At 39.6% G+C, this 13416-nt stretch overlaps 1 protein-coding gene across 1 annotated transcript; it reads right to left on the bottom strand.

The window, feature by feature from the left end:
• Positions 1-501: 501 nt before the first annotated feature.
• Positions 502-1070, bottom strand: LOC106559926 (60S ribosomal protein L17-like). Its single transcript, XM_038561889.1, is given in 1 exon segment — positions 502-1070. A coding segment is annotated over 1 exon segment (441 nt). The 5' UTR covers positions 943-1070.
• Positions 1071-13416: the final 12346 nt, after the last annotated feature.

Raw genomic sequence — 13416 nt, forward strand, 5'->3', positions numbered from 1 at the left:
ATATAGATTTTTTTATTGAGAAAATAATGTTTGATAAAAACATGTGACTAAAAGAATGTAAGTAAATCACCATGCCTTGAATCAGAAATAACCAGTTAAGTTTCTTTTGTTAAAGATACCCACATATTTTAAAACTTACCACCAACAATTTTGAACTTTATTTGGAAAATTTTAGATATATGCTATACACAGTGGAGAAAATATAATGATCTTCCAAGTATCTCTCATTCTGTGTCATTTTTATTTCAGCTATTCCTCCAACTTTCACCTTTATTATCATTTTTATTTGTTGGAGTATTTTCTCCCCCCCCCCATTGGAGTATTTTCAATCAAATTCCAGACATCATGTCATTTTATTAAATTATATTGAGATTATATTAAGATACCTATTTGAAAATATTTAGTTATAATGATGGAAAATATTTTGACTTTTCATGTAGAAGTCTTTTTTTTGTTTTTGTTTTTGTTTTTATTTTTATTTGCATTTATTCTATGCAGAATTTACTCCCGGGCCATAAGTTTTTGTTTCTTCAGTTTCCTCTGGGATATCTTTTTCTTCTGTGCAACCTCCTCTTCTGGTTTAGGAACAATCGGCTCTTTTTCAGTAAGAATCATCTCAATGTGGCAGGGAGAGCTCATGTATGGATTAATCTGGCCATGAGCCCTGTAGGTTCTACATCGCATCTTGGGGGCTTTATTCACCTGGATGTGCTCAATGACTAGAGAATCTACATCTAAACCCTTAAGTTCAGCATTACTCTCTGCATTTTTAAGCATGTGCAGTAAAAATTCAGCACTCTTCTTGGGCCACCGACCCTGTGTCCAGCCCCACTGTTTGGCCTGCGCACACCTACCAACTCCACCATTGTAGCGACAGAATGGCATACACTGCTTCTACAAAGTGACATCTTTCAGATACTTGGTGGCTTTTCGAATATGCATACCCTTGATGGCCAGGGCAGTTTCACATGTGTTCTTAAAGTGAACACGAAGATTTGAACCTCTTGACTTGCATGATTTTGTAGGGTTTTCTGGGTCCAGCGAGTAGGGAACAATCTCCGGAGGTCACCTCAGGCCGCTTGGGGGAAGAGCTCATGTAGAAGTCTTAATTTTAAAAATACAATATATAGTTAAATACAAATTTTATTTGTTTTTTAAAATTTTATTTATTTGTTCATGAGAGACACACAGAGAGAGGCAGAGACATAGGCAGAGGGAGAAGCAGGCTCCCATCAAGGAGCTGGCTGGGGGACTCAATCCCAGGACCCTGGGATCATGCCCTGAGCCAAAGGCAGACACTGAACCGCTGAGCCACCCAGGTGCTCCCCAATTTTATTTGTTTTATTTTAAAATTCCCTCCTTCACTTCAAAGAAAACTCAGATGGGAGCTGGGCATTTAATAATGATTTCTGTGACTATAAGTAAAATGTGTATGTATGCAGCCTGTGTCATATCATGCTGTTTTCTTCTCAGGATTCTGTGGGACTGTATGGGCCACTTTCTGGGTTTTTTTCTTTTCCCTTCCTTTGCAAGAGCTCTTCAAATGGCAAGCAAATAAGTGCCTTTTTTTTTTTTTCACTTCTCTGAATGATATAACCTGAAAATGATGAATATAAAAGGGCAGACTGTGATTTAATGTAGTGCCTTTTCTGATTCAAATGACAGCTAACTTTTCTGAGCTGAAGTCCACCCGCATCTTGGTAATAGCCTTTACAGCATGAGTAGATTATAATATATCATGGCTTATAGAGAAGTCTATACATTAGTTCCAGAAATGCGGCTAGGAAATATAAATAATTAATGTTCCTAGTTGCATGGAAGTATATATAATCCCCAACAACTGAGGCAAAGCCGAGTTATTTATTTCTATATTGACAGCAACTCTTTTTTTCTTAAGTACCTATTTTCTAGGTAGCATTTAAATCTGCACTGCATCTTAATAAATTCTTCATATTTTTGTAGACTGTGCAGGATGTGAAAGCTTTTTCTCCTTTTATTAATGAGGAGTACATGGTGTTTTCAGGAAACTCTGGTGTGATAAATCCCTTATATTATTCAGTGCCTCTCTTTTAGACAGAGTCCCATCAGGAAAATCTCTGGAGTGATAGTATCTGGAGGACTGAGCTGGAGAAGGGGCTTGTAGGGAGGATGCTCCTAAGTATCTTTATGAGAGGAGCTGAGAGGTAGCAATTGAAGTGGAAAGAGGATTCAGAGGCTTGATTGGAACCTGCATTTGCATAGCAAAAACATTTTCCTTATATAAATATCCAGTGTGGCTGGACTGCTGTAGACTTGGGCTATCCAACATGTGGCTTTTGAGCACTTGAAATGTGGTTAATTCACATTAGAAATGGTTTAAGTGTAAAATACATGCAGGTTTTTAAAAGATTTGTAATGAAAAAAGGAATGTAGAATATCTCAATAATGTCTTACACAAATTGCATGTTGAAATGATAGAGATTATAAATATATATATATATATACATATATATATTTTAAAATATAGACTTTATTTTTTAGAGTAGTTTTAGATTCACATCAAAATTGAGCAGAAAGTACAGAGAATTCTCATTCTGTACTCACCCCCACCCCCTGCCCACCTCCCCTTCCACCACCCCTAGTTCGTTTCCCAGAGTTAGGAATATTGACACATTTTTATCACCAAAGTCCATAGTTTTTATCAAGGGTCACTCTTGGTGTTGTACATTCTATAGGTTTTGACAAATGTATAATGACATGTATCCACCATTATAGTATCACACAGAGTAGTTTCACTACCCTAAAAATCACTGGTGCTTCACTTATTCACCTCTTTTTCTCCTCAAACTCCTGGCAACCCCTGATTTTTTTTACTGTCTATCATCTTGTCCTTTCCAGAGTGTCATATTGTTGGAATCATACAGAAGCCTTTTCAGATTGGCTTCTTTCACTTAATAATAGACATTTAAGCTTCCTTTACATCTTTTCATGGCTTGATAGCTTATTTCTTTTTTACACTGGATACTATTCCAATATGTGAACCTACTATAATTTATTTATCTTTTTTTTTTAAAAAGATTTTATTTATTTATTCATGATAGTCACAGAGAGAGAGAGAGGCAGAGACACAGGCAGGGGGAGAAGCAGGCTCCATGCAGGGAGCTCGATGTGGGACTCGATCCTGGGTCTCCAGGATCGTGCCCCGGGCCAAAGGCAGTCGCCAAACTGCTGCGCCACCCAGGGATCCCTTATTTATCTTTTTAAAAGTGATAATATTTTAATAAAAATATATTAATAAAATCTATTATTAAAATTTTTACTTGCTCATTTTTAACCTTTGTAATATGGCTTCTAAAATGAAATTGTATACACTGCTTACATTAAATTTCTACTGAACAGCTCTGCTTAGACTTTGGTAAAATGATGTTGTTGGTAGTTTATCTACAAAACCATCTTCTCATTCCAACACCTGCCTAAATTTTGCTGCCTACTACAAAGAGCATTCTCCTTCTCTAGGACTTGTCTGCTTTGGATTGGTTCCTTTCTGTTGCCCCCAAACTACTTGGGATTACCATTGTCCTGTCCCTACCTTTCCCAACAGAGACTTATGTTATTTAATTCATTGTGTCAGGAAGGTGACAATTGATGAATTAAGTCCTTGATCACTGTACTAGGTTCTCTGGAGCATATTAATTATGGTGTCTTTGGCCAAGTGGCTTACAATAAAAAGTTTTTTGAGGAAGATCTGACACAAAGCCTTAGAAATTAACTTTTTTTGTTAGAAATCTTTGAATTTATTTTACTTTACACGTATATAAGTGACTAATTTGTTAAAATTGCCTCTAAAAGCTAATTGGAATGAGAATCCGTTCTATTATAATCTTTATAATCTGATTTATTCCTCTTTATGTTAGATCTGTTTATTTCATACATTGTCAGTGGGAGTGATATTGCCTGCAAGTGAGCAAAAATTTGTTCTGGGGTATTGAAAAATCTTACTCTTTTTTGTTTTTTTAAAGGTTTATTTATTTATTTGAGAGAGAGAGAGAGGAGGAGGAGAGTTAGAGGGAGAGAAAGAATCTCAAACAGACCACCACTAAGCACAGAGCCTGATACAGGTCTAGATCCAGCAACCCTGAGATCATGACCTGAGCCAAAACCAAGAGTCATTTAACCAACTGAGCCATTCAGGCGCCCCCAAATTTTACTCTTTTAAAGTATAAAGCATATATATTACTTATACATAACATATACAGTGCATATGTATATATAATACACACACATTACAAAGCCAAATATATATTATACCTGCATAGTAAAGTTCCCTGAAGAGACAATTAGAAGAAAAATCTGAAAATGTTCCTTAGGGGGTTGGTTATGAAACATCTTGAGAAATACTGGTTCATCTGGACTAGAAATCCCTGCAGCTTGCACATTACAGCAGAATGTTTTTATGATCAGTTAATCTTCAAAGTTTCCCAAGTAGGGAGAGGAGGAAAAAATAGAGGAAAGCGTAGAAAGATTCACATTTACAAATTGGGGGAGAGAGAGCATCTGAAGAGTGTTAGAAATCTCTATCACCAATTGATCACCAATTATTAACATTTTGCATTCATTCATTCATTCATTCATTCATCTTTCTATCTCTCCCTCTCCCCACCAACCCTCCCCATCAATCCCTAGATTATTTAGGTGAAATATATAGATGAAAGTATATAGATATTCATTGCACTATTTTTTTCAAGTGTTTTCTATGTGCGAACATTTTCAAAATAAAAGTCTGAGTAAAATGCCATCTTTCCCTTTACCCACTCCTATACCCTGATTCTACATTGGGACCTGTTGAACTACAATGTCTTGGTGACATGCTTTCTGTCACCTTTGATTTTTTGCATATATTGCACCCTCTGCCTGGACATATACTCAGCCTTTGCCTGAATAACTCCCAGAAGTGGGGCACCCGAGTGGCTCAGTGGTAGAGTGTCTGCCTTTGGCTCAGGTCATGATCCCGGGGTCCTGGGATTGAGTCCCACATCGGGCTCCCTGCAGGGAATCTGCTTCTCCCTTTGCCTAGGTCTCTGTGTCTCTCATGAATAAATAAATAAAATCTTAAAAAAAAAAACAAAAAAACTCCCAGAAGTCTTTTAAGGCTTTACTTCCTCCGGGAAGCTTTTCATGACCACTCAGCCCTACTTAAATCTAGGTTAATAGTCCTGCATATATTCCCTTTATTGTGATTGTCCTTAGTATTGCCCTTGTCATGTAGTATTATACTTGGACATTGAACTTGTCTGTCTTCACTGGACTGTGAGTTCCATAAAGGCAAGGAATATGACTACTTTTATTCATCTTTTTTTTCCTTGCAGTTACCACAGGGCCTCCACAATATTTATTAAATAAAGCAACAATTAATTTTTCAATGAGATGCGTACTTGTTTTATAGAATTCTATTTACAAGGGAAAACAAGAAAAATTAAGGAAAACACTGATGTTTTATTTAGCCTGTAAAGCTTTACTGCTGATAACAGTATAATATCAGGTTAGACTTTTATAAATATTAAAAATAGCTCCCGGATCCCTATCATTACCCCTGTAAAACTCTTGGTGAGATGTCCCTGACAATTCCAGGAAAAATTGTTTCTCTCAGCTCCAAGAGAGCTCTGTTTCTGCTTCTATATTATAGCATTCTGGAGGGTGGAGTGGGGAGATACAAAGATAGGAAGTAAGGGTGTTGTTTCCTAAGGAATTTGGAGTTTAGTGAGAGATACAGACTTAGGAGTGATACTAATAGTTTTTCCTTACATTTATGTCATTTTAAAATAGTTTACCATGTAATTTCACATAATTTATTCCTCACAAAAGCCCTGGAAAGTAGGTATTATTAGCCTCATGTTGAGGATGTTGTTAGTAAGACCTAGCATGTGCTATAATGGTAAGAGATTCTCTTTTTTATTTCTTAGAGTTTAGGCACTTCCCCCATATTTGGGGTCCAAAGATGTTAATGGCTAGCACCTCACCATTACCCTTCCTTTTGTATAAAATTGTGTAGATACAACCAGGCTCCAACGTCACTCTTCACCATTAGGAGCTACTCCCTAATGAATGATATATACCATATTGAAAAGTCCTCATGTGGAATGCATGAGATTAGGTAAGGTCAATTATATTTATTTTTCTTGTTTTTTTAGTTTTTTAAATCTTTACTTTTAGGTTTATTTATTTTAGTAATCTCTAAACCCAACATAGGGACAGAACTCACGACCCTCAGATCAAGTGCTCTTCCAACTGAGCCAGCCAGACACCCAGGTCAATTGTTTTTCTAACTTAGCACATCTTTAGATGTATCATTCTATAAATTTACCCAAGACAAAGGCTATGATTGCAACTATATGAAATATATATGTAGTGGGAAGAGACTGGAAGCGTATGTACAGGCATGGTAGTCATTATCAGGGTGGTAGATTTAGGAGTAATTTTTTTCTCTATACATTAAAATTTGCCTATAATTTTTAGAGTATGTATATACTCAAGTTCTTTTGTATAATTAAGGAATGCTAAAGGTTACCTGTCTTTAATCCTAAAAGATTCTTGGCTATTTTTTTTTAAAGATTTTATTTATTCATGAGAGACACAGAGAGGCAGAGACACAGGCAGAGGGAGAGGCAGGCTCCATGCCTGATGTGGGACTCCATCCCAGGTCTCCAGGATTAGGTCCTGGGCCGAAGGCAGCACTAAACCACTGAGCTCCCAGGGCTGCCTGATTCTTGGCTAATTTAACCCACCAGTTCAGTAGCCATTTTCCTTCTGTCTTCTCATCTCCCATCAAGAATATCTCCTTCCCATCTCCTTTCAAGAAAATGCATAAAACTCTGCCAAAATCATTGAATCAAACCACAGCATCATGCCACATTGACTGGGAAAGACTTGCTCCTTTGTTTCTCAGCTCTGTCATTCTTCTCTTGTGAATTGGACCTAAGGAATTATTGCTTTTTCCCTCCTGAACCAAATTGCTTTGTTCAGGAGAGATCAAGCTTGTATTCCTATCCACCATGTCTCAAAAGGGATGGTTCTCAGATCAAAAATCAAAATGAAACTGGAAGCAGAAAGATTAGTTTAGAGGCTAGGCAATTGTTCACTTCAGAGGAGATACTGAACTAAGGAACTATAAGGATAAAGAGCAGTGGAACAATAAGGATATAGATGCATTTTGGCAGTATAGTTGATAAAAAGCAATGACCAATTAATTAGGACTTAGGGTTGAAAGCTTTCAAAAACTGAAAGCTCTAACTTGGATGACTTAAGTAGATAGTATTACTTAACAAAAATGAGCTTGTTTTGGACATGTTTAGAATGAGATAGCTTCAGATGGAGGTGCCTGGTCCATGTTGGGAACATGTCTAGATTGGGAGAGAGTGATAAAAGTTGGAGATAAAAATTTGAGAATTAGATGTTTTATTTGTTTGGTAACTACCAAAAATATATGCAATCTTTGGGCTAAAGTGACCCTCTTCCCTTGGTGTAAATTAATTTTTATTTGCTCTACAATATATATGTTTGAGACATTTTTATTGTTTTCATAGTGTTAATGTTAGCATTTTTAAAAAATATTTTATTTGTGAGAGAGAGAGCACAAGCAGAGAGAGGGGCAAAGGCAGAAACAAGCTCTCTACTGAGCAGGGAGCCCAGGGCAAGGCTTGATCCCAGGACTCTATGATCATAACCTGAGCCGAAGGCAGACACTTAAGGGACTGAGCCACCCAGGTGGCCCTAATGATAGCATTTGGACTGCCATTTGTCCAGGGAGCAACTGAGCACATGAAGCAGAGAGGAAGGTCAAAGGAAAAGATTCATCACTTAGTGAACTCAGAGAACTCTGAGGATGAGAAACTGTTGGTGGTCTTAAGATGACAAAAAGGAATGTAGAGGTCCCACCTTTACAGCCCTTCTGGCACGGTCACTCCAGAGGGTTTTCTTGAGTTTTCTGTTTGTTGTTTGTTTTTAAAATCACAATTTAGGCCCTACTGCAAAAAACAAGAGTCGTGCAGAGTCCTGGCTCACCCTGCATGTGTGGCCACACCTATGTAAGAGCGCTTAAAGAAAATCAGTCATAGGGACACCTGGGTGGCTTTGGCCCAGGGCGTGATCCTGGGGTTCAGGATCAAGTTCTGCTTCGGGATCCTTGAGGGGAGCCGGCTTTTCCCTCTGCCTATGTCTCTGCCTCTCTCTCTCTCTCTCTCTCTCTGTCTCTCATGAATAAATAAAATCTTAAAAAAAATCATATTTTGTGCTGCCATTTCAGCTGACCAGCAGTCCAATGACATTTATATGCAGTGAGGATTGCCCTGCCTACAGTGGCTGCTCCGTATTCCTTTTCCCTGACTAAGCAGATGTGCATCTGGAGGCCCTGAAAGCCGTTGGGTAGAAAATGACCTAATACTAGCTTCTGAGGGGCACCTGGATGGCACAGCTGGTTAAGCGGCTGACTCTTGGTTTCGGCTCAGGTCGTGACCTCATGGTCATGAGATCGAGCCCCATGTTAGCTGTGCACTCTGCATGGAGTCTGTTTAACACTCTCTCTCCCTTTGCCCCCTGCCCATGCCTGCTATCTCTCTCTATCTCAAGTAAATAAATAAATAAATAAATTCATCTTAAAAAAAAATACTAGCTCCTGAGCTTTGGGTGATCCCCTTTTAAACAGACCATTTCCTCAATTGGGGGCTTCTCTAGCATTATATGTTGTGCCCAAGATTGCGAATCCGAGAAACCACCGAGGAGCCGACGCCGATGCAAGCGCACGAAGGTTTATAGCAAGCTCAAGCTTGGGTCCAAGTATACCCGACACAGTGGAGCAGAGATTTGGACCCCAAAGTGGGTTACAGCTGGGTTTTTTATAGGCTGGTCTAGGGGATTTTCAGAAGGGGTGCACGAATTTCTCAAGTTCTGTTTACATTCTGATATGGGGCTTTCAAGGGCATTGAGCTCTGTTCTCATTCTAATATGGGACTTTCTACCATGGGCATGGGCTCTGTTGTCTTTCTGATATGGGATTCCCTGCCGAGGACATTCTGCAGTTTTTCCTGTAAAGTTCAGCTCTTATTCACAGGGGCCTAAGATGGCTGTACTTGTGCTAATGCTAAACTTTAGGTGGAATGGCCTTAATTTTTCTCGGCCTCCACATTATAGTTACCTACTTTTCTTTTTCCACAAATACATAGAGCATGGTTGGGGTGGGGGAGGGTCACTTTCCACTGTAGTGGGATTGGGTGGCTACTCTCTACTTGAACACTTGGCCCTATTGGGCCTAGTACATCTATGCCCTGCCTAACCAGGCCACTCTTACAAGAGTGCAGAGGCTTGCCCTGCTCCTTCAAATCCGCTTGGAATGTTTTCCCCAAATAAGCCCTGTTTTACGTTAACATTATGTAGCACTAGGGGTAAGTGTGTTTGTGTCCCTTTTGCATGATTTTTACCAATGCACAGATGTTTTTCATCTTCAAGGACTGCAAAAGGATTTTAGTGTAAAGGAAAGAAAAGAAGGAAAAAACTATTTTCTATCCCAAGAGCCCTAGGACAGAAAAGATTGTGATCTCCCTCTAGCCCCTGGACAGCTCAGTACCCAGCAATTTAGTTTAGTCTCATGCAGCCAAACTGCCACTATCACTCAATTCTCTCCCTTTGAAGATTGGACCCACACTGGTTTTATTTTTCATCTTTTCATGCTCTACGGTCTTTTGTAACATTTAAAATAGTAACCTATGGTTTGGGGAGGCCATTAGCCAATTCAGTTCTCTTAGCAGCATCTACCTGCTGAGCCATTGTGCTCTAGTCTTCAAGTATCCTCTGACCTGGTTGGGATCGGTAGCTATTTGGACAAGGCTTTCTGTTGTGTCCCAGCTGTTCAAGCATTAGACATCTATTCTTGGTCAGAAAAGAGGAAAAAGCAAAGTTGTTCCTATGTTTCTTTGTTATAGTTGCATCAATCTTCATTTGCCTTGCCCAACACATGTACTTAAGAATAACACATTTTTATTAGTTCTTTTATATATGCCAATGTTATTGTGTGAATTGTTTCCCCTCCAAACTCATAAATTGAAGTCCTTACACCCAGTATACCTCAGAATGTGACTCTTTGGAGATAGGGCCTTTGAAGAGGTAGTCAAGGTTCAACGAAGTCACATGGATGGGCCCTAACCCAATATGACTGGTCCTTATAAAAAGAGGGAGAGACACCAGGGATGCTATGTACTGAGAAAGGGCTAGTAAGGACACAGTGAGAAGGTGCCTTCTGCAAGCCAAGAAGATAGGCCTCAGGAGAAATGAAACCTGCTGGCGCTCTGATCTTAGATTACTAGTTCTTGGAACTTTTGTTGTTTAAGCCACCCAATCTATGAAATTTTGTTATGGCAGTTTTCTAGCAAACTAATACAGCCAGGCAATGTAGTGATTGCTTTTTATGAATTCTGTCTTTAATAGTTGTAGCTACCAAATGAGGTAGGTCCTGTTGAGACAGGGACTCCCAATATAATTTTTGCCCAGAGCAGGAACTCTGTTCAGAGTATGCTCAGGCCTGACCCTAAATGTAGGTAAGTAAATAGGGTACATTGGCTCATAAATGGGTAAGGGGGGGGAGAGGGGTTAAATGGAGCTGAGCATTTTTCCAATAGGTGTGTCTACCCTGATTGTCCTTCCTCCTTGCTCACCACATTAAGGGAGAGTGATAACATCTTTGTTTACACCAGGGCAAAGTCTTACAAGGATTTATTTTTTGAACTGCTAAGTCCCTTCGTTTTTTTGTTTTTTTTTTAAGATTTTATTTATTTATTCATGAGAGACACAGAGAGAGAGAGAGAGGCAGAGACACAGGCAGAGGGAGAAGCAGACTTCACGCAGGGAGCCCGATGTGGGACTCCATCCAGGGACTCCAGGATCACGCCCTAGGCCGGAGGCAGGCGCCAAACTGTCGTGCCACCCAGGGATCCCTGATAAGTCCCTTCTAATCATTCATTATTCATTTCTAATTTTCCCCTCTGTTTTGGTCTCTTTCTTATCTATCTTCATGGAGTAGCTGGGAAAAATGGATTTGCATATAACTATTCTTTTTTCCTTTCCTATATAGACTTGTTAAAATGGTAAGTCTCAAGGTTATTGAAAGTTCAGGAACAGACACAGCATATATGGGAACACGCAATGTAATATTTTAAAAAGTTAGTGGAGGTAAGGATTAATTAATAACTAGTATTAGAGAATAATTTGAAAAAACAGTAGTTAACTCTCTTATCTCACAGATTATACCAAAAATTAAGATGGAGTAAAGATTAAATGTTAAAAAAGGGGGCACTGGGTGGCTCAGTCGGTTAGGTGTCTGCCTTCCATTCAGGTCATGATCTCAGGGTCTTGGGGTCCTGAGATTGAGCCCCACCCTAGGCTCCCTGCTTGACAGGGAGTCCGCTTCTCCTCCCTCTGCCTCTGTGTGCTCTCTCTTGCCCTCACTCTTACCCTCTCTCAAATAAATAAATAAATAAAATCTTTTTAAAAATGTTAAAAAGAAACATGGAAGTGGGACACCTGGGTGGCTCAGCAGTTGAGTGTTTGCCTTCAGCTCAAGGTGTGATCCCAAGGCTTCGGGATCAAGTTTCACATCGGGCTCCCTGTGGGGAGCCTGCTTCTCCCTCTGCCTATGTCTCTGCTTCTCTCTCTCTGTGTGTCTCTCATGAATAAATAAATAGAATCTTTAAAAAAAAAAAGAAAGAAACATGGAGTATTATAATGTAAAGATGAATATTTTAACATAACCAGGGGTGCAGAAGTTATATCTAAACATACATAAACAAACCAAAAAAAAAAGGGATCTCTGGGTGGCGCAGCGGTTTGGCGCCTGCCTTTGGCCCAGGGCACGATCCTGGAGACCCGGATCGAATCCCACGTCGGGCTCCTGGTGCATGGAGCCTGCTTCTCCCTCTGCCTGTGTCTCTGCCTCTCTCTCTCTCTCTCTGTGTGACTATCATAAATAAATAAAAATTAAAAAAAAAACATACATAAACAGAAGTACTAAAAAAACCCACAAAAGTAGAAAAACTGATAGATTTGATTACATAAGAGCAGTATAGTTGGTCATGGCAGAGGAGATAGGACCATGTGTGATCCAGTGGATTCAAGGAAGAATATACAATAATTAAATGTGTTCTTTCGAGGTGTACTTGAGGCTGAACAAGGATGAATGTATAAACTGGTCTCAGAAGACATTTTGGATCAACTGGAAAAGCCTTCACCTCAGCAGATGACAGCCTTCTTCTGATGTCTTAGAGGTAGTCCTGGAAGGACTGTTGGCAACATAACAAGTGGTGTTGCCAGAGCCAGTTAGAAGAGGCTTGCAATTCCACTACCAGCCCCTCTGTGACCCAGGGAAGTGCCATGATGGGAAATGGCCCCAAGTGTAACCAAGGCAGCATTGCAGTCTCCTTCCGGGGAGAAGAGCTGTCCTCACAGAGATCTAAAAAATCTGCATGAGCAATGAAGCTGAAAGGTCCCAATGACTCCTCATATTTTAATACCTACCATAACATGATGGCCAATATTTATATAATGTTTTAAATCTCCGATAGCACTTTTACACATGGCCAGACTCTTTCAGAAATAGTATGGGTTGTGATGGTAGAGTTGAGCTTGAATTCTGGTTCAGCCTGTTGGCTGTGTGATCTTAAGCAAGTTACTTAACCTCTCAGGACCTGTTTTCTCCTCTGTAAAATGGTGATGGTGATGGTGATGGGTCAAGGGGATACCCTCCATATAGGATAAGGCTTGAATGAGAAAAATACTTACCAGGACATTTGATATTTGATTTCCTTTCCTTCTCTGAAGGTAGCTATTTGTATTGGTTGACCTCAAACTTCCACAAAATAGTCCTGTGTTTGTAAGGGTAACATATTCTCTTCAAGTATGTCTCATGTCACACAGTGATTCTATGTTGCAATGGAGGTGGAAGTAGTGATGTCTGTACTGTTAAAAAGCCTCCGTACCCCTACCCCCAGACTTCCTTGCTGAGAATCACTGGTCTACACTTTGACATTCCAAGTATTTCTCAGTAGTTTAATATTTTTGTTCAAAATGTTCACTCATGGCTTTATTTTTACAAAGTAAGGACTTGCCTTCATGGGTGGGCAATACAGTAAGCTAATGAAAAAGGTAGTCCATAAATTACCTTCTCATGTGTAGCTAGATGCCAGGAAGCATTTTTTTCTTGGGCAGTGGTAGGTGGGGCAGTTAATGGAAAGAAGGGTGGAAACACAGCAAGTACTCAGGGCCTAGAGGAGAGTTGAGGCCATGTGGGAGGAAAAAGAGAAGGGAGAGGAAACTGAAGACAATTATCATTTTTCTCACAGATCGTCATTTAGCAGGTTCTGACTTGGCTTTTTCTGGGGCACCACTGCCTCTCATTAG

This window comes from Canis lupus, chromosome 17, assembly GCF_011100685.1.
Source record: "Canis lupus familiaris isolate Mischka breed German Shepherd chromosome 17, alternate assembly UU_Cfam_GSD_1.0, whole genome shotgun sequence".
Classification (NCBI taxonomy): domain Eukaryota; kingdom Metazoa; phylum Chordata; class Mammalia; order Carnivora; family Canidae; genus Canis; species Canis lupus.